Source organism: Buteo buteo, chromosome 7 (assembly GCF_964188355.1).
Source record: "Buteo buteo chromosome 7, bButBut1.hap1.1, whole genome shotgun sequence".
Classification (NCBI taxonomy): Eukaryota; Metazoa; Chordata; class Aves; order Accipitriformes; family Accipitridae; genus Buteo; species Buteo buteo.
The window spans coordinates 32,690,505-32,713,873 of record NC_134177.1 but is presented as its reverse complement, the minus strand read 5'-3'; the positions used below and the strand labels follow the sequence as shown (position 1 = coordinate 32,713,873).

Sequence of the window (23,369 nt, the reverse complement as noted above, 5' to 3'; positions counted from 1 at the left end):
TACCCCCACCCCGGGCAAAGAGGGGCGGGGCTCGGCCAGCTCCGTACAACACGATGGTTGCGCCCTTACGGCGGAACTTCCCCGGGCGTACGTGTTACCGGCCTCTCCTGCCGGCGCCGCGCGGAGCGAGCGGAGCCCTTACTCGCCGCCACGCCGCCTCCCCCAGCCTCAGCTCCGCTGCCGACCCGACGCGTCTCCCCTCTCCGCGTCGCCCCTCCGTACGGCAAAATGGCAGCCCCCAGTGCGCGGGGGAAGCCGCACGGCGCACCGAACCGTGACGAGCGCCGCCGGCAGCCAACCGCCGCGGAGCCCGGCGGCGAGCTGCGCTCCCATTGGGCGGGCGCCGCGCTCGCGCCAGCAGCCGCACAGCGCTGCGCCGGGGCGTATGTGTCGGTGGGGACGGCAACGGCCGCAGCCCTCGGCGGGGCCGCCGCCATGGACGCAGGTGGGTGGCGGGGGCGGCCTCTTTCCCGCGCCGCGACCGAGGGGAGGGCGGCTGCTTTCCCCCTCAGGTAGTCCGCGGCCCGGCCCGGCGGCCCTTTGAGGTCTGCGGCTTCCCGGGGCAGCCCAGGCCCGGGCGGCCCGGCCCGGAGCGGCGCGGCCTCCCCCAGTGCTCTGAGGCGCGGTCCCTGCCCGGCCGGCGGCGCGAGAAGCCACCGCCCCCCGGCCCGATCACCGCCCCGGGGCACGGCCCTGGAAACGGCGTCCCCAGCCTTGTGGGGCCCTAAGGGGCCCGGCCGCCTCCCCTACGGGGAGCGGTGGAGGCTCGGGGCGGCCTGGCGGTGACCCCGGTACCGCCGGTGCAGGCCAGAGCCGAGAGGGAGCCAGCTCGGAGCGGGGCGGGGGGGGGGATCCTTCCTACCCTTTCCAGCCCGTCTTTCGCCGTTGTCCCTAAAAAGCCTGGAGCTCTTCCGCGTTGTTTGGCGATGTGGCCTGGACGGCGCCGCCCGGGAAGCGAACCGGAGGGCCCGGGCGGTGGCGGGGCAGGTGTCCCGGTGCTGCGCTCGGCTTCCGAAGCGGTGGTGGGGCGGGTGTCCTTGTGCTGTGCTCCACTCCCCAGGCGCTGTGGGTGCCTTCTGCTGCGTCAAGGGGTAAAGGCGACTTGGCCGCTCGTCGTGACTGGTCGTCACCTTTACCAAGAGTGCCGGCAAGGCTGTTTGCAATAGAGATTTTGTTTTCATACAGGGGGAGATAAAAGGAAGCATGTTGGCATTTGGCTTGGGACTTCCTTCTAGCCTTCGCATAGTAACAGCTTTCATCCACCCTCTGCAGAGATAAGTGTTGTTCCATAATAACGAACGTTTTCCTGTGCCACGTGGGCTCCTCCTCTGCGTTGGGCGAGCATGTGTATGCGGAGGTAATCTGTAGTTCTCATTCCTCCAGACTGCTGTTTTGACTTGTTTTTGTCCTTGGTGCAGGCGCTTCTGTTGTCAGTGTAGTCCGGTTGATAGCGTCCCAACTTTCTGCCTGGTGCGTCCTTGCACGTCATTGCATCCAGCCTCTTGCTCCTGGGAACAAAACACATTCCAGCAAGTGAACTAACACAACGTGAGCAGGGAGATATGTTTGCTTTCCCTTTGCATAAGCATTGCAGGGCTTCTCAAGGGAAGGAAAACTTTGCTGGGATAGACAGTAGGGCTGGATCCCCTCTATACAAAGTGTGTGTGTGGGGGTGTGTCTCATTGCCTTGGAGCAATGAGAGCTCAAGCCCCTTTGCATCCAGCCCTGCTCCTGAGACAGTGGGAGACCTGACAGGCAGACTTTGAGCTGCTTGCTCTGGGCCTCCGAGAAGATGCCACGCTCCAGTTAACTGACTTTCCTCCCTGGCTGTCTCTAAATACCTTGTTGTTGCTTAGATAATCGGGATTTGTCTTGTTTGAAAGAGCTTAGTTTCTGCAAAGGCCAGAGATTAGGGTTCAGGCTGTTCTTTGATTATCTGTTTTCTCTGCGTTTTTCAACAATAAGCTTTACTAACACAATAAATTTACCTGTTCTTGACTCTCTTTTGTAACATCCTACATCCAGTAGCTTTCCTCCTCTCTGCTCTGTCTCAGGTGATGTACCTTTATCAGCTGAGGGAGATGATTGTCTGCCCCATTTCTGATTCTTTTGTGGTGGTGGTAACTGGAGGCTGAAGGACTCAGGGAAAATGTCACTAAGCTGTTGCAAGTGCTGCCAGAGGAGCATTACAGTGTCAGAGAGAGGGGCCTCTCCAAAGACTGGGGGAAGACCGAAAAACAGTTTGGGAAGGGAGGTATTGCAAAGCCTGGTTTTCCTTCCGTGTGATCCTCTAAATCCCTGCTTCAGTATTTTGTATAAAAAGTTTTTCGACAAAACACCTAAGCTGTATAGGCAAACTGTAACCAAGATGATTGATGCTGCAGTGAACATCAGCTGTTTTGCTGTGCGGACCACAGGGAAAATCACTTGCCATATTTCTATTTGAGTCATCAAAGTTTTGACTTGTTATTTGTTTTCAAAAGTTGATAGAAAAATGAATAGCTTTGCTTTTGGTAAAGCAGATAAAGTTAGTGGCTCTCAAGGACTTTATATTTGCCATGTTTCTATTTGAGTCATCAAAGTTTTGACTTGTTATTTGTTTTTGAAAGTTGATAGAAAAACGAATAGCTTTGCTTTTGGTAAAGCAGATAAAGTTAGTGGCTCTCAAGGACTTGATATTTGCCTTAAGCCCATATCTTGCCTTCAGCACATCTGCAAACTGACATCACCAGTCAGGGTCTGCTTCCCGGTGCCCGGCTGTGCTTCTGTGTTTGTTTATGTGGGAGCTTATTACAAGTTGGGATAATATTTTTATCTCAGCTTTTTCACTGTACAGCTTAAGAATATAAGAACGGAGGCAAGATTTCACCCTCTACCCTAATTCTATGTATTGAGACAGTTTTTCTTGGTCTATGTCAAGATGATGCTGTATAGCTGTTCAATAACCTTGCACGTACTCATGTTTAGTAAACTGATACTGAAAGTCTCTGATACTGCAGGCATGTGCTGAGTATGTCAAGGGTTGGTTCCCTGCACTTCATACAAGGCAGGCTTTTGTGATGTGGCCTGCTGTCTTGTAACTGAGTAGATCTAACCACATGCAAAAAAGTGGAAGACAACTCAAATGTTCAGGTTTAATGCTGCTATTTAATGCGGTTTTAGTCTGAATGCCTTTACCTAGGTTGTTTAATGTAGGTGCTTTCTGTAGTGGCACGTACAAAGCTTTGCCTTTTCTGTCGAGGCTTTCTCGGTAGGGTGTGGGGTGAGAAGGTGTTCTGGGACACTGCAGCAGACCCTGTGGAAGGTGTGCCCATGGGGCAGAGATCTAGCCAACCTCACGTCGTTCACAGCATGCCCGAGGCTCCTGGAAAGCGAGACTGCCTCTCTGAGGGTGTGCTATGCAGGGCTGAAACTCTTGGCTTTTTAACTATAAATCCACTGTGCACAGAGAGAAGTTGAACTGTTGTATTTGATGTGCACTCGGATTTTCTGCAGAGGCTGCTGCTCTAATGTCTTGGATGCTCAGAGGTCGGTATTTAAAACAGATTGAGGGCTTCTTGAAGGTGAAGTTTTGGAGTGCTGCCTGAGAAATCTGCTGATCTCACCCGACTTTTGCAGCTCTGAAAGGAGCATCTTTGAATAGGATTTCTGCTTGGTGAATTTCCAGTTTTATTTATTTTCAGACCCTTTGCCTCTAACTGTAAGAGGGAGAGAAAGGCTCCAGTGCAAGCTGTGACACTCTTTGTACCCCTGCCTGAATTGTTTGGGTCCCACTGGCTCATATTTGGCTCATATTTAGCTCATCTGGGCAATAGCACAGTGGATGTAGTTTTGAAAAAGTGCCAGAGTGTATGAAGGTAGGTGTTTGTAAAGGAAACACTTAGTGGCTTCAAGCCTTGTGGAGAGTTTACTGCTCCCATTACAACATCGTTGATACTAACTGGGAGCACTCACTTGAATTTTCCTCCCTGTGAAGGTGAAACCTCAACTCCTGCATTTAACAGTTGTGCCTTTTCAGATGGTGGCAAGTATATTCTTCCAAAAAACCAACATGCGCACTAATGTCTGACTGCATCTTTCGGATGTGCCACTGGAGCTGCAGGACCTTTGCACAGAGCCCAGATGCTAGGCATTCATCTGAAGGACTGCAAGTCTGAAACTCTCCTCCCGAATGTGCAGTGTCATGGCACTTGTAGTTTGCATGCGCTGTGCTCCCTGAATATGCAGCTGGTCCAGCGGGCAGCCTGGGAATCCCTCCTGCCTGCTGATCCCTTCCCCTCCTAGCTTTGATTGAAGGGGAGAGACTCCAGCAGCCCCTTTCCAGCAAATCCTTGCCGTGAGGCTGCCAGTTGTAAATCCTCTGCTTGCTAAGGACCTGGTGCCCTGCAAAATGTGAAGCCACACAGGGTGTGACATTTGAGAAGGCGAGGAAATGTTGCTAGGAAGAAGAGGGTTGGTGGGTAGCTTGGTAGTTTCTGTGTAGCATCCTTGTTTCAGTCATGTTATTTAAGCTATTTGAGGCTCTTTTGACAGAGCCCTGGATTCGCAGCAAGCTTGAGAACTGACAAAATATTTCATGCAGCTTTAAAACCTGAGAACTTCAGTTTTTATGTTAAGATTGTATCGGGTAACACACTGAATTTTAAAAAATCCTAACAACTAGCCTTCCTTTGAGCTGTTAGAATAAATTTGTAATGTCTCATCCCAAAGGGGGACTTCTGAAAGTTAAGGGAGAAAGTAGAAAGTGATGCACTCTTGAAAACATCTGCAGAAGTCACGTCGCTTCCTTCCCTGGAAAGAAATCTCCAACATTGAGCAAGAAGCGGGGCAAAGCAAGCCAAGCTATTAAGTGAAGATAGGTACAGAAAACATGGACTGCTGGGGATTCATAAAGTTTGGCTAATGTTTGGTAAAGAAATTCTTAATTTCCCTGCTAAAGTTTGTTAGAGGAACAGACTGCATTAATTTGCTGGAACTTTTCTGTGCAAGCAGAATTGCTTTGCTTAGGTGGCTGTTGAGAAGTCACATCACTGGATAGGAATGGGAACATGTGGGCCGTGCTATCCTAAATGTGCCTGAAACAGTCTGTAGACTAATTCACCCAAGGAACATGCTTTAAATCTGTTGGGCTGTGGTTAGGGCCAGAGTCTAATTCAGAATTTGATTTCGGAGCCTATTTTCATCGATATTGCCAGAGTTCCTACTTAAAGAGTAGCTGGTCTTAGTGATGGTGTCTTGCTGCTGCTACTTAAGTATTTTCTTTGACATTTGGAATTGGAATTTGAGGTCAGAAAGCCCAGGGGCAGAAGGCTGATGAAGTACCTACAGGAGGCCAAAATGTCTTGTGTAGCTTGTTTGCCCAAGCGCAACATGGAGTATCCTAAATGTCTGGAAGGAGAGGGAGCAGAACTTTGTGGTGACTTTCTGGAGCTATTGTTGATGCAAATCTGCTAAGTTGTTATTTACTGGTGCACCAGATAATGCTTTGGAAAGCTAGGCGGGGAATGACTGGGAGGAAAGCTCATCTATGAACATCTATTTGTGAGAAGGGTGAGGTCTGCTACATAGGCAGCATGGGAAAAAAGCAGCAGGTGACTCTCCTGGGAAGCAAAAAGCAAGGCGTGTGCTATGGAGAGTGGTGGCATTCACAGCAAACGGGGCTGAGAGGAGCTTGTGGTCGTTTAGTCCGTTGCCCTATTTTAAACTCATGCCACATTACTGCACATTTTATTGCATTTGCTGGGAGAGATATCTTCAATAGCCACTTTTACAGTTACAGAACAGTCTGGCTTAGTTCTGCTTTAAATTTTATAGGTGGTTTGTTAAAGAATTCACACCTACAAAATTAGATGGTTCATTTCCAGGGTTCCCAAACCACTTTAAAGTGTCTTATTTCCAAATACAGGCCTAGCAGAGCATGGTTCATCCAACTCTCCTTTTTTTTTTTTTTTCTCCCCATTCCCTGTGCCTTTTGCACAAAAGTTTAAACTACCCTGATCCAAGGGCAGCCTGTGCTGCTGAGTTGTTCTGTAGTGGTTGTGTAAGAGGATGGATACCTAGGCACTGATGGATGCCGTGCTGTGAAGAGAGCCAGTAAAATAGACGTAAGGTTTGTCTATCACCTGTGAACAAGTACATCTCTGCACAGCTCTGTGTTCCTCAGATTTTAGTGTGATATTTGTAAAGGCAGTGCTGCTCCTCAAGCTGCAGGCTGTTTTCGGTGCATGTGATGACTGCTGCTGGATTCATTGCCTTTCAAGGAGGGACTGACTTGCAGAGCAAAGTTTAATTCCCATCTTAATGCAATCTGTGCTTTTTGTGTTCCACCACCAAAAATTATATTCTCTGGAAGAAGGATTTTAATCACTTTGCTCACTTGAAAAGAGGACCTTGGTATCATTGCTGATGATGTGCACGATGATGCCTGTTCTGGGAAAGAGAGAGCAGCTGCCAGCTAAAGTCCTAGACATTTTCTTGACCGTTTTCTGCACTGGACAGAACACAGAGCTCACCTAACCTGGAAATCCCTCTGCTTTTCTGCTTGTGGAACAGCCAGGAGTGAGCCAGGGCTGCGTCAGCTCTCTCTGCTTTCCAGAGTTGGTGGCCGCAAGGGGAGCTGTACCTTTTCTTGTCAGCTAGAGCCAGGTGCTCTGGGTGTGTAAGTTACTGGGCCACAGCAGCTCTGATTCTGTAGTTTTGTATGATTTTTTAAAACACAAGGAAAAGCTATAGGAGTTATATAATTTCTTTTTTTTCTTTCTAGCTACTCTTACCTATGACACTCTCAGGTTTGAATATGAAGACTTCCCTGAGACCAAAGAACCTGTTTGGATCCTTGGCCGGAAATACAGTGTTTTTACAGGTATTTTGCATGCACGATGCAACATTCTCTAATACTCCAGAGGACTTTGTTAGCGTTGCACTTTGCTTTCTGAGCAGCAAGGTGACTGCAAACCTTATAAACACACTGCAGAGTCTGTCTGTCTGCTGGCAAAGCATCCAGACCATAACTGCCATATTTCTGTCTGGCCATCTCCACAGGCTCTGGAATATTTTTGTGCAGAAAGTTACCATATAGTAGTTATTGGGACTTGTGTCATGAAGCCAGGATGGTTGAGGCCAGGGGATAGCTCAGGGGAAAGGCACGAAGATGGTTTACTGCTTCATAATTTGCCTGTGGCCATAGTGTCTTTGGGTTGATTGCACCTATTTGGGGGGAAAAAGAAAGTTTCTTCTGCACAGCGGCACTGTCCCGTTCCTCATCCTGATTTTGTCTCTCTGGGCATGCATACTGTGTGAGGAGCAGAATGCTGTTGTCATTAGGGAAGGTGAGTAGGAGATGGATTTAGCTGTGTTTGGTGCTACCCTCATGTGCATGCCTTTCGATTCTGAAAATTTTTCAGAGAAAGAAGAGATCCTGTTGGATGTGACCTCTCGGCTTTGGTTCACCTACAGAAAGAACTTCCCTGCTATTGGTATGTACTGTGCATGAGTCTAAGTACATCCTGGAAATGATGATAATCCGGTTATCTCTACCTAATAAAACAGTCCCCACAAGCATAACATTAATGCACTTCCGTTTATAAGAATCTGAAATGCACTTCATTTAATTGGTAGGATAGACTTTTTGTTTATCTGATAATGAGAATTCCTTATCCCCTTAGGTATGAGAGATTACAGTGTTTTTAAAAAGGACACAAGAATGAGTTTGGGAAGCCTACCTAGAAACATCCTTTCTTTGAGCAGCATGGGTAGATTTTTGTACTTCATGTTCATTAGATCCTACATAAGTCTAACGTGAAATATTATTTAATGATGTTCTTGGGCTTGAATTGGATTAAAATGATGAAAGCTAGAGATGTGATACAGAAATTACTGCCTTTGTGCATCTGCTCTAAACCATATGTGGGTTTGTTTGTGTGTGGGGTTTTTAAATGCCTGAAGTGGCTGTTACATATGGGAGCTGTAGTAATTGGGGAACATTTCTCAGTGAACTTAAAGGAGGATGTCTTCATTCCTTATGGTATTCTGCATGGTCTCTTCTATGGTTTGGTTTTGTGTACTAGGTGGAAGGTGTATCAGAAGAGATCCGAGAACAGGTAAATGGGACTCCAAGCCCCATCCGTGTCCCCAATGTCAACATCAACCCCAGCAGTCAATGGGGAAAATGGCTTAGATTTGGAAAACAGACTTCTTGGTAGCTGGTCCTTCTGGCTTGTTTTGTTCTTTTCCTACTGAGAAACCCTTTACCTAACAAGCTGTGAGACATCTTGGATGCAGTTTAATCCCTTTAAATTCCTGTTCGTGAGCCATAGTTAAACATGCATTTGAAATTGAAGGGTTAGCATGTGTTTAACTATGGCTCACAAACACAATTGGGGTTTCTATGTGAGTTATTAAAGGGCAGGGGGGACGACAAAAATCCCATTTTCTGAGTCATTTCCCATTTACAGTATAGATACAATTTGCATGTTGTACAGTAAACCTTTTCCTTCTTCAGTCTTTCTTCTCCCAGTTATCCCTTATATTGTTGGCCACTTCCCTCTTTATGCTTGCCCACTTAAATATTGTAAGCTCTTCAGAGGGTAAGGGGAATGTCTTATGCTAATTTTATAACACAGTATCAGTTTTGGCTGTTGTATATGTTAAAAATTGCTGGCAAAATTACAGAAGATAGCTGCTGACCATCCAGAAGTTGATTAAATAGTTCTCTTGGATTATTTTTCTCCCTGTGCTTTTTGTGCACAGTAATTGTGTAGGATTGAAAGAAGAAAGCAGTATTACAAAGAAACTACTTCTACCAGCTGTGCTAAGGCACAGCTGACTGCATGCTTGTAAGACAGCTCACTTGCTGTGGTCGCACTAAACATTTTATCTATGAAGCTTGTAATAATAGCCAGAGCTTCAGTGGAGAAGCAGCAGTTTCCTTTTGAAGTTCTGTCAGGGAAATGCTTCCACCGTTCAGGCCTTTGTCTCAGACTTTTCAGCATGAGCTAATATCCAGCTTATTCTCCAATACTATGTAGGATGTGTTTTTTTCGTTGCTGGGGTGGCTTTTTTTGGCTGGTGGGTTGTTTTTGGTTTTGTTTTTTTTTTTGGCTTAACTATGATGTTCACTTTGGAATCTCATCCAGTCGTAGCTGCTTACAATGTGGGAATTCCTTGGGACTGATTTGTTTTGCATGACGAGTTGCCTTCTCAAGATGAGGATTACAAGAAGTCACCTGTAACAAGCACCTCTGTGTAGAAATGTGTCTCTGAAGTGGGCTGGGAGTTTGCAGCTAGGCTCAAGGGCTGTTGTGCTCCTGAGAAATTCAGCTCTCTTTCTAGTTGAGTTGTTTGGACTTCCCTTTGAAGTTTTTTTTCCCCTTTCAGTTAGTGTTAGAGGGTTTTATTTGTTTTTAAGGGATGCCATTAAGTTACTCACTGATAACTACATTTTTGTTTCTTAGTTTTGGGTATGTGAGCTAAGGTAGTCCTTATTCCCTGCCTGATTTCTTGGGTGAACCTGCTACCCGTGCAGACTTAGAGTGCTTTCATTTCTTCTCCCTCTTGGCACTGTTTTAGTATTCATTACATATTTATATTCTGTCCTCATTTACAGGAGGAACCGGTCCCACATCTGATACTGGCTGGGGCTGTATGTTGCGGTGTGGCCAGATGATCTTTGCTCAGGCCTTGGTCTGCAGGCATTTGGGAAGAGGTAAACCAGTGCACAGCCTGTACTGACTTCCTGGGCCATGTGCTCCCATAAGTGTAGTACTTGTGCCCTTGTTATCTGCTGTCCTTACAGCTGATAATTGCTGAGGGCTCTGTAAGTTTTTCTTCAGTGTCCTCAATTTCAGGGCTGTTGAGAGAACAATCTACTGGAAACCCTCCACCAGGCTTTTCCCCACTGTCTACAACCCCACATAAAAAGATATAGTTGTCCAAGCCTTAAAACAAAGCAGAGCCCTGGAACATGGTAGTTAAATCCACTGAAGCCAAACACGTACTAGATTTTTCTTGAAGGGTTTTTTATATAGCTGAAGTTTAAAACAACTTAGTAGGTTGATTCTTACTTATAGTTCAGATTTGTCACAAAGCCCTCACTTACTGCGTGTAGTCTCCTCTCCCTGAATACTTCTGTTCTTGTGCTTGACCTGTGCTTGGTTTGTAAGCAGCTATATTGGAGTGGTTTTTTGACAGTTGTTGATGGCCTTTGAATTTGTGGAGGATGATTTTTATAGCGAGGTCACCTGTTTTTTCCCCAGAATACGTAGTTCATGCCTATCAATGAGAAATTGTAATCCTATTTCCCACCTGTGGGATAGAGGTACAATTTGTGTTTTCTGATTTTTTTGTTTGTTTGTTTATTTGCTTTTCTGTGGGTGATATTCCTTTATCCCAACTGTGAGAAAGCTTACTTTTCTTTTAAAATTAATCCTTTACTGTTGGGAATGCCTCGGATGCCTAATGATAAGATAGTGACATGAAAATTGGGTCAGTTGATTGATGCACAGGGAAAAGAATTGTTGCTTGCAGCCTCTAGTTGCTGATAAACACCATGTTTTGTTTCATATATCCCCTTGTCTGTCTTAGACTGGAGGTGGATAAAAGGGAAGAGGCAGATGGATAATTACTTCAACGTTCTTAATGCCTTCATTGACAAAAAAGACAGCTACTACTCCATTCACCAGATAGGTAAGAGTCTGGGTGCTGAAGAGTGTGGAGTTACTCAGTCTGGGTTTCCCACGAGCGTAGAACATCACTCTGTGTTTGTTTTACCAGCTAAGCCAAAAAAAACCCCAACTATGCCACTTGTTTTCTGACATGGTGTAAAACTACCACTCTTTATTATGGATTATGATGGATTTTTGTTCTTGACTCCATTAAGGCCGTCAGGTTTGCCTAATGCTTTAGGTTATATTCAGCATCACTTCCCATACGCTTGCTAAGGTGAGAGGAATGCATGGGGTTGCTGTTCTCACTAGGACCTTGTAATATGAGAAGACTGCTGAGCGAAGAAATTCTCAGAAGTAGCAAATGGGCTAAGGAAGGATCTCACTTTGATATAAACTTCCCTGACAAATAGAAGCAGCCTGTTCCAGTTTTTCCTATAGGGTGTTAAGGCACCTATAGCTTCAGTGAACAGAACTGCAGATTACAGGGGTGGTCTGGTAATCAAACTAAGTAAAATTTCTTCTGAGGTAACATTGCCTTTTGAACTTCTGCATTATTGCATTTTGGGGAAAGGATTTGGTTTACAGTCCTTCAGGTTATGCTTCTCACTCCCATCTACACTAAGATACCCCATGAAAGGGTAGATTCTGCTGACTCAAAAATGTTTCCAAGTGAGATGTCTTCCCTATTAAATACAAACTCTGATTAGGAAAGGACGCAGTGTAGGTGAAATTGTTTGATAAATTATTTTGGTTTTTTCATGTGATGCAGCCCAGATGGGAGTTGGAGAGGGAAAATCCATAGGTCAGTGGTATGGACCAAACACAGTCGCACAAGTGCTCAAGTAAGTGCAATGTTTTTCCTTTATATCTTTTGAACCACGCAGTGGGGTCATTTCGTTTGTAGTACCTCCTAGCTTACAGGTTTCTGCCCATTGACTGAAGTGCAACTGTATGTTTTAAAGCTGTTAGCAGGCCACCTGCTTGACCTTATCGACCTGTTTGGGCGGGAACTTGAAAGGAGCCCTTCTGTCATTCAGATGCTGGCAGGATGTGAGAGAAAACAGATTTCAAGTTGAGGACAGCCTCCCCAAAATCTCTCTCCATGTCCCACAAGTAATGTGCTTGCCACTAGAACTGAGCGTAATACTCTGCAGCAGACCAGAAGCAAGTGTCAGAGTAGATGATTGTTGCTGTTGTTTGGATCTCTGCTAGCCTCTGAGTTGCCTCTGCTGACCTGAAAAGAGTCATCATTACAAAAAGCTGCCAGCGAGCCATCAAGTCACTAATGCATTAGCAGAGGAAACCATTAATATTTGCTGCCTGGGTTCCATGGTGACAGGCAGAGGATCAGAGCAGTGCTGGAGCATGGACTGCCTTTAATTGGGACAGAATGTATTTGGAGAAATGTTGTCCCTCCTGTCACCATTCTTCCCTCACTTTGATTAGATGAGCAGGTAGCTCCTTGGAGTAGGCTAGGATTGCCTAAAAGCAGGTTTCCCAGGTCAGACTACAGGCTGAATTAGCCCAGGATCTGGTATAGGTGATCACGAGATATGTACGGAAAGTAAATGTGACTTTTTTCAGTTGTTGTTGTTATTTATTTTTTATGCTGTCTTACTTTCTGGTAACCAGCAGTTATGGGATTTGAGTTGGAGATTATATCAGGGCTCTTGTACTTAGTAGCTGCTGAGCGACAAATTCCCAGATGTGGTCCCACTTGCAATCTTGTTTATTCTTCTGGCCATAATTACTAGTGGCAATGAAGTCTACAACTCTGATACGTGTATAAAAGCGTACTTTACAACATAATTGATGAAAGCCAGTCTCTCCTAATCCACTTTCTCCTCTCTGATACACCACCATCTTTCTCTTTTAGTTGTAACTAATCCTTGCTTACTTTTTTTTTTTAAAATTTTTCTGTAGAAAACTTGCAACTTTTGATACATGGAGTTCACTGGCAGTACATATAGCCATGGACAACACAGTAGTGATGGAGGAAATCCGTAAGTATCACATGAAGGTAGAATGTGTTATATCCTCTGGCACCAAGAAGCCAGAAAAAATTGGAGAGCATATAGCAGTACAACACAACAAGCATGAAGTAAATGTTCTGTCTTAAAGCTGTGGCCAAGCGTGCTAAAACCAGATGAGAATTGCTGTTCTAGGGCAAGGAAGCCCCTTTTTTGATGTTTGCTTCATCTGATAAAGCCTCTGACTTGGCCCTGTGGCCTCTGGATCTGGAGAGAAGGTCTGCTGACCTTCAGACAATAGGTGGGAGCTGCTTGGAGAAGGCAGTGTCAAACTTGTTTATGGCCACAGGGAGCAAGCAGTAAATGGCTGCTTCCTCTCTCATATAATGGTGTAGGAATGTTTCTGCTATTAGGCAGAGTAAGAAAAATAGAACAGATAGCTGAAGAGGAAAATGAACAAAATTGGCAGGGGATGGGGAAAGTAGAAGGGAATCCATCTCTGGAGTGGATCTCTCATCATCTTTTAAGGAGTGCTCACTGGTTGGTTGTTTTTTTGTTTGGTTTTTTTTTGGTGCATCCTGACAATAGGATGGTGCTGGAGGCTGAGCAGCTGTGCAGTGTGTTCATCCCTAGCATGCTTTCTCGGGCTGCAGGGCCGCAGTAACCAAAGCTGAATGCCTGCCTTGCTGGTTGCTGCAGTCCTGCATGGTCCTGGCTGCCCAAGCCTTCCCCTCGCTTGCTTTAGACTAACTCATGAGGCAGTGCGCTTACACAGCACAAAACCATGCAACGTTTTCTGCCAGGTTAGTGTTCTGAAACGGCACATAGAACAGTCCAGTGAGCGCTGGAGCTGGTGCAAGATTACAGGTGAGATCGTGGCAGGCATCAGTTAGGCTGGCTTCGGCTGCCACAGAGCCAAAATCAGTTAACAGGCAATTTGCCCCTAGAGTGCAGGACAGTCACTTTACAAAGTCACATCTTTTATCAGGTAGTCTCAGTTGAGAGGCAAAGAAACATGGGATCTGATTGAGAAGTGCCTGTCTAACTTTGGGTACTTGTAGTCCTATGAAGGTATGTGCTGATGCCCTTTGGCTTAAACAAGGGCCAGTGTGAAAGCAGAAATTGGATTATCTTTCATCTTTAGCCTGAAATCATTACTTCTAGAACTGAAGCATGCTGATTGTGAGGCTTGGGTATGCTGCAGGCTCTTGTCTGTGTGGCACTGACTGTTCAGCACTGATACCACTTCAAGTAACATGTCCATACAGCTTGTAATGTGCAGGGGGTCTTTGTTAATTTTCCTCAAATATGAATCATAATGTACCTGTTCAGCACCTGAAGGTCACTGTATGAGTGGGTCTGATGTGTTACATGTCTGTAGGTATGTGTTAAATATTTTGTGCCCCAAACATCTGTCAATAGTGAAGCATTCAGAAGTTAATGCTGTTTCATGCTTCTGTTAAATTTGGTAACTAATACTGTTCAGCCTAAGGTTCATAGGAAATGCCTTTTGCTACAGCAGTGAAGAAACATCCATCTTTATCCCTTCTGAGTCAGTCTGTTGTATCGGAAAGGGGCTCTTAGCTGGGCATTGGAGGATCCTGTTCATCAGAAAGGTGACAAGACAGTAAAGCCAGTACCTGACAGCAGCAGCTGCAGCAGGAGAGATGTTGTGTCAAATCTGTTGGAATATGTTTGCAGTAAATGGTTTGGATCCAGCCAGGAAGCTTTAGGCAGATTCTGCTGTGCTGTGGCACCACAGCACTGCAAAGCCTGCCAAAGAAGCAAGGTGAACTTATTCTGTGCCGAGCTCCCTACTGCTTAAACTTGGGTTAAATATGTTCATATCACAGTGCAGGATTGCCAGTTGCTTTGCCTGATGAGGAAACCTGCAGTGACACCCTATTCAGCAACAGCCCTGACTTGGCAGCTTATTTCAGATCATCAGAACAGGCAGGCTACTGCAACAAAAACCCCCATGATTTTACTGTTTGAACAGGATAATTCACTATGAATAAGGACTTTGTTTTCTCAGGACCTCCAGTAACTATGTCTGTGGATGAGAGGAGGGACAGTATAGGGAGCAACTGCAACCTCTTCAGTGCAGGTTGTCTCTCATATTGAGGCTTTAGATCAAAGTCCTATTTCTTCTAACCTTGGGTGTAATGTTCTCCTTGTTCAGCTGGGTTTGAAGCTCTTAGTAGTGAGCAAACACCCTGCTGAAATGGCTGGTGATGAAGGTGTTTGTTTACATGGTGTCCTACCTGCTAGAGTGTCCTGGCATTCAGCTTAGGCCAGGAATAAATTAAATGAGCCTCTGGCATTTCGTCTAATTGCCTTGGCTTCATGATTAAAGTGCTGTGCGTTTCTTTGGGGTTTGAGTTTTTACTTCACATGCCCAGCAAGTAATGAAATTGGCCAGTGAGACAGGTAGGCTTGGAGATGTTTCTGTACCAGAATTTACATAATCTGGTTGCATGACAGCCTGGCTGTGTGTTTGTCAAGCCTGTAGAATGAGGATGCATAGTGCTTATGTCATGCTTATGCCCCGAGGAGTTTTACTGCCCCATATCTTACAGGCAACGCTCCTACTGAAATTGCAGAGTTTAATGATCATCCTGCTTTAGGTCTCTAAAGTAGCTTCTGAATGATCCCTGATTAAAATTTATGAAGACTTTAGTGAACTTTAGGAAAATTACAACTACTCTAGACAGACACTATGATTGTATCTCATTACACCGCCAATTACACGTGAATATTTCCTGTGTTAAGCTATAACGCTTTCCTCATTCAGTTCAACTGTCTTCATATCTGCCATGAACTACTCTGGAGTTCAACACACCAGATTTTTCTCTGCCTACACGCTCTCTGAATTCAGGACTCTTGCCTGACCTCCTAATCAACTCATTCAACCTTGTTGGCACAGGTTGTTGCTTAGCTGCTCACCTGCTGGAAGAATTTGCATTTTAACGTCCCACCAGATGGTGGCTGTGAGTACAGCATGCTTTGGCATAATCTTGATGTAAGCTTAGATGAAATGCTGAGCCCTACCAGAAGCCCTGCAGGGAATATACACATCACACGATCCCAGCACTGGACCTCTTTAAGCTTTTCTTTTTATTAAGTGCTGTAGGCTTTTAGTGAATAGCAGTTGTTGATCAGAGCTTGAGTAGAATTACTCAAGGTCTAGAAATGGAGGTTATTTCTGATGCTTTCTGCTCATGTTCCCTTTCTGTAGGGCGGTTGTGCCAGTCCAACTTCCCGTTTGCTGGAGCTGCAGCATGCCCTGCTGTGGAGTCAGATGTGCTCTATAACGGGTACCCAGAGGAAGCAGGGGTTAGAGATAGGCTCTCACTGTGGAAACCATTGGTGCTGCTGATACCTCTCCGCCTTGGGCTCACAGAGATCAATGAAGCCTATATTGAAACACTAAAGGTAGGGAATCTGGAGCTGAATTCCTGGTGTTCTGATGCTTAAGGACCCTGTTGTGAATTAAGTAATTTCTAGAATTTGGTTTTGGGGCAAAAATACTTGGAAGTGATTGTCCTATTTACAAAAGAAAAATGTGTTCAGAGACAATCCTTGCGGAGGTCAGGATATGGGTTCTTGCAGGCTATAGTCAGGAAAATGGCGGGGGGGGAGTTGAGGCTTTTTTGGTTGGGGGGGGCTTTGGGGGGGGGTTGGTGTGGGTTGGCTTTGTGGGTTTTCTTGAGGATCTTACCTCACAACTTAATCTTGGTCCCTATTTGTGTTTAGAGGTACTGGCCTGCTGAAGCATTTGCTCAGCACAACTGTACTGTGCTTGGAGGCAACCTAAGCATTAATGAATGTAGTGTTGTAAATTCCTTGTGGCTCTGATGCTGGAGCTTGTACTGCAGACTGAGGCTAGAAGCTGGCAGATGGTTGCAGGTTGGAGTATCAGCAGGCTGCAGAATTTAGGGTGTGCAGAGTGCATGCATAAGACGGTGCACGTTGTCTTGGCTGTCCTAATGCTAGCAAGCTCTGAGCTGGACAGGTAAGAGAGCTCCAAATTCACGCAAGGTTACTTGCCGTTAACTCAGTAGATGGTGGCTGGATACTGCAGCTGGATGAGGAACTTAAACTGTTTCCTGAATGATTGTTCCCTCCTGAGAGCACTGTTGCAACCTGATGACAGCTCCAGGGGATCTTGTCACTGACTGCAGCAAAGCCAGGACTTGCCTGGTCTGGGTCCTGGAATAGTGCTGCTGCTTCCATTTGGTCTGCCTGTGTGTTCCTGTCAGCAGTTAAAAGTGGTTTTGAGCTGCTTCCGTGTTCCTTGAACGCCCTGCGTTGCAGCTTTCAGCCTTCCTGATGGAGCTTCTCTCCAGAAATGGCTGTTTCTGCTGCTAGAGTTGCTGATTTTCAGTGTCCCCATCTTACTTTCCCACTGCATTTTTGGATGTGTGCCTTTGTTGCCACCTGCTGTCTCACTGTCTGTCAGCTGTGTGTTTTCTGTATTGCTTTTCCAGCACTGCTTCATGATGCCTCAGTCCCTGGGAGTGATCGGAGGGAAACCAAACAGTGCTCACTACTTCATTGGCTATGTAGGTGAGTGCCCAGAGTACCGAAAGACTTTCCAAGCATCTCCTCCCAGCTAAAAAATGCTTGTGGAGCAGTACAGCTCTCCTGCTTGGTCTGTGGTGCATGCTGCAGGGTTCTTCTGCTGGAAGCATGGAAGGCTGCTGCAGACTGAACCTCTTTGTGAGAACCTGAGTGATGTAGCTTTGAACAGTGGCCATAGTACAGGCCATAAACTTCCACTGCATAATTCTAAATCCTGTCTGGAAAGAGGTGTAGATAGAGACTTCTTCCTGCATTCAGAGCTGACCTCCCTTTAGGGGCTTGGCTGGATTTAACTGTCCTGTAGTTGTCCCCTTCCTGAAACCCTACAAACTGTTGTCCTTTTACTCTCCTCCTTCCCTCTGATTTCTCTCTTTGCCTGAGACCTCAAGCTGGTTGTGCTTTGGATTTCTGGGGCCTACTTGAGCTTATACAGGACCCTGGAAGGCATGTGCAGGAACAGTATCCAAATAGTGCCTGTGCCTTGATCCCAGGGTGTTGCTGTGGAGTGGCCACCGTGGTTTTGCTGGCAGCTGGCTCTTTGCCTGGCTGAGAAGCATTTGGGAAAGTGGCTGAAAGCAAGTTGTCCCTAGAACGTGGGTTCCTCTGTGGGGTTACGAGAGCTGGCTCTGTCATTGCTCTTCCTCCTCTTTCTATCTCACCATTTGCTTCTCAGAAGACCAGCTTCTGGCATGGTTCTTCCTGTTGATGTCTCCTTGCCTGTCTGTCTAGGTGAGGAACTCATTTACCTGGATCCCCACACTACGCAGCCTGCAGTGGAGCCCAGTGACAGCGGCTGTCTCCCCGATGAAAGCTTCCACTGCCAGCACCCTCCCTGCAGAATGAGCATTGCTGAGCTTGACCCCTCCATTGCGGTGGTGCGTTCCTGCTGCTTGTTTCTGATCACCCGAAGGAGCAGTGTTGTGGTCCCTCTGTTTCACAGCTGTTCCTTTTGCCCAGGGAACTGGCAAAGGCAGTGGTGATGAGTTGGGTACTACTTTACAGGCATGCTGTGCTCTGGGCAAGTGCTGCTGTGGGTTTCAGTAACGTTGGTAAAGCAGCTCCTCGTGCAGGAAGCAGTTTGGTACAGGGAAGTTCCCCTTGCATGGCAATTAAATGCCATTCCTCATGGGGCAGCGTCCTTCTCTCAGGTTTAGTCCGGGCTTTTGATTCCTGCCTTTTGATGGGCAGATCTGAATCCATTCCTGAATCCGTATTATGATTCAGTGTGGATTGTCTTCTGTTGTATCTGAGATGCCTGCCCTTTGTTTCCATGTGGGTTTTTTTCTGCCCAGTGTTCCTTCTGCAATTGAGCAGACCATTACATTGACGATTCCAGCACTTGGGTAGTCTGGTCACACCAAGCGTACGGAGAGTGTTCAGTTTAACAGAGCAGTGTAAGCCACAGTTTAAAAGCAAGGCAGTTAGGTGTTCTAGCTGCTTGCAGGCCTGGTCATGTTGCTTGGTGTTAATACAAGGCCTTGAGACTGAAATGATCAATCTACAATATATAAAGATAAATTCCTTTTTTTCAGGGCTTTTTCTGCAACACAGAGGAGGATTTTAACAATTGGTGCCAGCAAATCAAAAAGGTTTGTGTTTATATCACCAGGAAAGGAATACAGCGTATTGTCTTGTTTCCAAACCACTGCACAGACACCATGTTCTCTGCAGCATGATCCCATTTTAAAGCATATGAAAATAGTTTACTAAACTATCAAAAAGAGCATAGCTCTGAAATTCTGTTGATTGGTGCGAGTCAAAGATTTGAGAGATGTTTTTTCAGCTGCAGTGAAGTCCCAACAGATCATTATTACCCCTTAAAGACCCAGAGCACTGTGAGTACAGAGTTGTTGGTTCTCATGGCTTTACTCTTGCTCCACAGCTGTCCCTGGTAAGAGGAGTGCTGCCAATGTTCGAACTGGTTGAACGCCAGCCATCGCATTTCTCCAACCCCGATGTCCTGAATCTTACACCAGGTGAGGCCACACAGGGAGGTAGAGCTAAGGGTGAGCTGGTCCCTTTGGTTTTCTGGAAATTGTGTGGAACTGCATGGTGATTTCTAGTATGTTCCTGTTCTGCCTGGAGTTTGATCTGGAGCTCTTAGGTCAATTGGTCTAGTTCTTTGGCTTTCAACTAGTGGTTTGCAGATCCCACAGTGCCTCAGGATTATTTTTAGAATGAGTCTGTGAATGGTGATGTTGACTGAGAGCAAGAAAAAACAAGTTCATAGGCCATTACAGCAATGTGAATCTATGATTTGTAAAGGGATGCTTGGAGGAATCAAAAAGGTCCATTGAAAAGGCTGAAAACTGAGTTTCTAGGTAATGAAAATTGTCACAGACAGGGCTGGTCAAACTTAGTTCCAGTGTAAGGCACTCCTTCCCTGTTCATGTACCACTACCAATGCAAAAAGGAACAAGCGCTGGGCAGTATCTTGGCTGTCAGGCTCTGCTTATCATGTCAATAATGTGCACAAACATTGCAGGAGATAAAGAGCCACTGACAGCTTCTGCCAAGAGGAGTGAGTATGTGTGGACAAGCTTACCCTGTCAGCAGGCATTGTACCGTGTCCTGTCACTTGCATCCTGCACCCTGTGCTGCCTTGCTCTCTCTCTCCCTTAGCATGAACTTGCAAAGCCTTTCTTACCTCACTGTCCTTTTCTGTAAGAATGCTTGATTCCTTTAAACTGTCAGTTGATCCCTGCCTGTATTAAATTGTCCCTATTTGCTGCCTTTCTTACTCTTAAAAATGTTTTTATAATAGGCTACTTGCCCTTCTCCCTCTTCCCTAGCTTGTAGAGCCTCTCCTGTCTGCTCTGTCCATTCTGTTTCTCTTACAGTCCCACACCTCACTAGAAGGAGTAATTGTACTTTCATGACTGTCCAGCCCCTTGTCCTTATTTTCCCCAGCTGGTTGGGTTCTGTGCTGTCTTACTTAAGTGAAGGGGACTGCTCCTCTGAGGAGCACCTCTGGAAGTTGTGCTGCCAGCACTCACAGGCACTGCGGTTTGATCAAAAACAGTGACACTAGGCATTTGCACGCTCTACTGTGGGATTAAAGCTCGTCACAAAATGTTCGAGGGGGGGGCTGCAGCTTTGCACTTCTCTGTCCCCAGTCATCAGTTATTGCAGTTTAGCTTTTGGCTGGCTGTTCTGCCAAGTCCAGTGAGTGCTTTCTTGAAGCCTGAGTTAATGGAGGTTTCTCCTTTACTTCCCCAGTTTGCCCATACATTCTCACCTGAATTTCCCCTATGGTAAAGTTGCTTCCCCTTTAGGTATGTGCTCCCTCCTCACCATAGGGTTGGAAGGATGCACAGGAGGGATCAATTACATTACGTTTCCTCACAAAACGGACTGTACTAATTGCTTTTGGGAGAGTGCATGTTGTGTAATTACATTACCCAGCAGCTGGATCAAAGGCAACTATAGCAGAAAGTCTCTAATACATGGGGGGGGCGGGGGGAAACCTAAATGGATATTAGTCCAGACCTGGGCAAGTTCTCCTATTTTGAGCCTCTTGAGGCAGAACGGTCTTCTGCTAATACAGAGCTGCTGCACAGGAAGGTTGTACAAAACGGTCACAGCACAGAGTTGCACTGCACCAGGGCTGTGTTTGGGATCTGTGAAATGCGGCACATCTTCTGTGCACCACGTAATTCTCTTCAGTGCATTTTTCCGCGACATGTTCTCATCCCTCCTCAGAGCCTTTGTTCAGGTATGCTACTGAGTCTCTTGGAACTTGCAGTCACTTGACACTCAAACTCTGCTACCCTCCAGCTGTTGGTCTCACTGATGATCACTAAATGCATCCCACAGAAGTAGTGTTTTCTTTTTCTCTTGCAGACTCCTCTGATGCTGACAGACTGGAAAGGTTCTTTGACTCGGAAGATGAAGACTTTGAAATCCTATCCCTTTGAAAACAAATAGGAAACTGACTCTGCAAATTTGTGTTATGTGTGGGGAGAAGGGGGGGAGGGAAGCTCCTTCGAGAGCCTGGGGCTACCGGTTTTCATAGGCGCTTGCTGCCATCCCCGCCTCTTGTCCATCCTGGCATTCTGTGCAGCCTCTGAGCGGAGCGTGCATTGTCTGCGTTGGGATGAAGAACCAAGTGGGTGTTATAGCCTTACTGGCTGGAGTCGGAATTTCTCAGCAGAAGACAGTTGCTGGAAGTGGATGCAGTGGTGCTTAGGAGTTCAAAGCCTATCTGTTACATCAGCAGGTCAGTTGGCCTTCTGGGGGAGGCATAGAAATCGTTAGAGCGCTAAATCCTTACATGGGGACTCCCCTCTGGAGCTTAAATAGAGCCACCCATCATTTAGCAGGTGAAATGTACAGTTAATGCCCTTAGCAGCTTCTCTTCTCACTGGCCAACTTTGACTGCAGCTCACAATGCAAATGAACAGCAGACATGTCCCAACAAGACAGCTGTGAAGCCCCTGGAGTGCAGGTGGCCGGGCTTCCTACAGTACAAGTCCTGTTCCTGCTTTGCAGTACACAGCACTTCCTCACAGGTGCAGTACCCCTCGCCTGCTCATATCAAAGGAAGTTGAGGGAACTTAGAAGCAACTGGTAGTTCAATAAGCAAAAGGCTGTCTGGGAAAGTGTGGAGCAGACCCATGCTGCTGGGAAGGAACATCTCAATCTATCTCAGTTTAAATTACAGCAGAAAGAATGGAAAAGAGAATAGAAAATGTACGTGTTCTTGCTCAGTGAGTCAATAAAGCATTGTGCTTCTATGATGGATTAATCTCTACAGCAAGTATCTTCAGGAAAGCTGCTTCAAGCAGAGAACTGGTTTCCATAGCCCTGGGAAAAAAAACCTCAACAGCTGGGAGAGGTGAAAACAGGACAACTGAGATCTGCCAGTCTTGTGCCTGCGCCCCAGCATGCTGGCATGGTGTCTAGGGAATTAATCCTGTTGGTACCAAAAATATGAGCTGTAAAATTTCTCAAGGTGTCCTCGGTGGGTTGTTCAGCAGTTCCTCCAACTACTCCTGTTAGACATTCCCCTTCCAAATCGGAAGAGGTGCCTGAAGGTCGAGTACGCTTCCTAGCTGTGTTGGTACCTCTCCGTTTGTCTTCTGCCAGCTCCCCCTCCCTGCAGAGTATGCACAAAGGTACTGTAGGAGCTAACCCAGAGAAACCCATGTCAAGTAATTATCCCAAAGAGGGCAGTAAAGACAATGCCTTGAGAAGGTCCAATTATACTGGAAATTTTAGCTACTTTAAGATGATAGCTCTGCCTGGGGTCCTTCTCTGCACAGAATTCAGAGAGAGGTAAACTGTTGAGGAGAGCTGCCATAATGCAAACTGCAATAGAAGTTGCTGAAGTAGTTTCCTTAATGCATGCTGCAGATTGCAAACCTGTTTACAAGGCTTGGTTTTGTACATTTAGGATTGGAACCTGTCAGCTGATGCTTTTGTGCCCAAGGGTCGTGACAGCTGGCTAGAAATGACCTGTTTCCCCTGCGACTGACCTACTGATGCTCTAACTGTCCCTATGCTATCCAAAAGCAGAGGTTTGAACTGGGAACCACAATGCTTCTGTCACTAAATTATTATTTGCTGCTTTCTGCCTGCTTCTCCTCTTCTCTCTTGTAGTTAGGGGAAGAGGCAGCAGAGGAAGTGGGGCTGTGCTCCATTCATCTGCTTTCAATTTGTATCTGAATAAACAGATCTAAAATCTTTGCCTGTCCTAATGTTCTTGCACATGAATTGAAGGTGGTGGTGGGTGGTATCTGGTAACCCTGCAGCACGGTTGGGAATGCTGTCAAAATGATTGTAGTTTTTACTCTGTTTGGGCAATGAAGGCAGATGGGAGCAAAAGTCAAACTGTGCAATGGTGACTTTATCTTCCTTTTGGTGTATCCGATAGAAGAGCTGCTGGCTGCTTGGGACTGCCAAGTTAATGTTCCTACCCCAGAGGGTGAGCACCCGCAGACATGCTGGTAGAAAAGGAAAAAACACTTCCATAGCAATTCTGCTACTTGAATTTTAAGCACAACAGCATCTCTCTGCATCTAAAACGGTGTAAGCCCTTCAGAGACAGGACATACTTTTTTGGTGAGTGTCTGCCATGTGTGCTTTTGAGGTAGAGGGGAAAGAGCCAAGCAGACGCTCAAAAGTTTTTGCATTGGTAGGTGGAAAGTGA

General features: G+C 46.2%; 1 protein-coding gene across 3 annotated transcripts; it reads left to right on the top strand.

Moving 5' to 3' along the window:
• Positions 1 to 350: 350 nt before the first annotated feature.
• Positions 351 to 22,905, top strand: ATG4B (autophagy related 4B cysteine peptidase). 3 transcript variants are annotated; one of them, XM_075032290.1, is made up of 14 exons: positions 362 to 445; positions 1,186 to 1,357; positions 6,764 to 6,862; positions 7,404 to 7,475; positions 9,605 to 9,703; positions 10,582 to 10,683; positions 11,434 to 11,506; positions 12,588 to 12,667; positions 15,873 to 16,069; positions 17,125 to 17,203; positions 17,948 to 18,093; positions 18,751 to 18,807; positions 19,101 to 19,194; positions 21,062 to 22,905. In XM_075032290.1, exons 5-14 carry the CDS (start codon positions 9,643 to 9,645, stop codon positions 21,133 to 21,135), a joined length of 963 nt encoding a protein of 320 aa, XP_074888391.1. In that variant the 5' UTR covers positions 362 to 445; positions 1,186 to 1,357; positions 6,764 to 6,862; positions 7,404 to 7,475; positions 9,605 to 9,642; the 3' UTR covers positions 21,136 to 22,905. The 3 variants fall into 3 exon arrangements, with proteins under 3 accessions (XP_074888390.1, XP_074888392.1, XP_074888391.1); XM_075032289.1 differs by lacking the exon at positions 1,186 to 1,357 and having other exon boundaries at positions 351 to 445; XM_075032291.1 differs by lacking the exons at positions 1,186 to 1,357; positions 17,125 to 17,203; positions 17,948 to 18,093 and having other exon boundaries at positions 351 to 445.
• Positions 22,906 to 23,369: the final 464 nt, after the last annotated feature.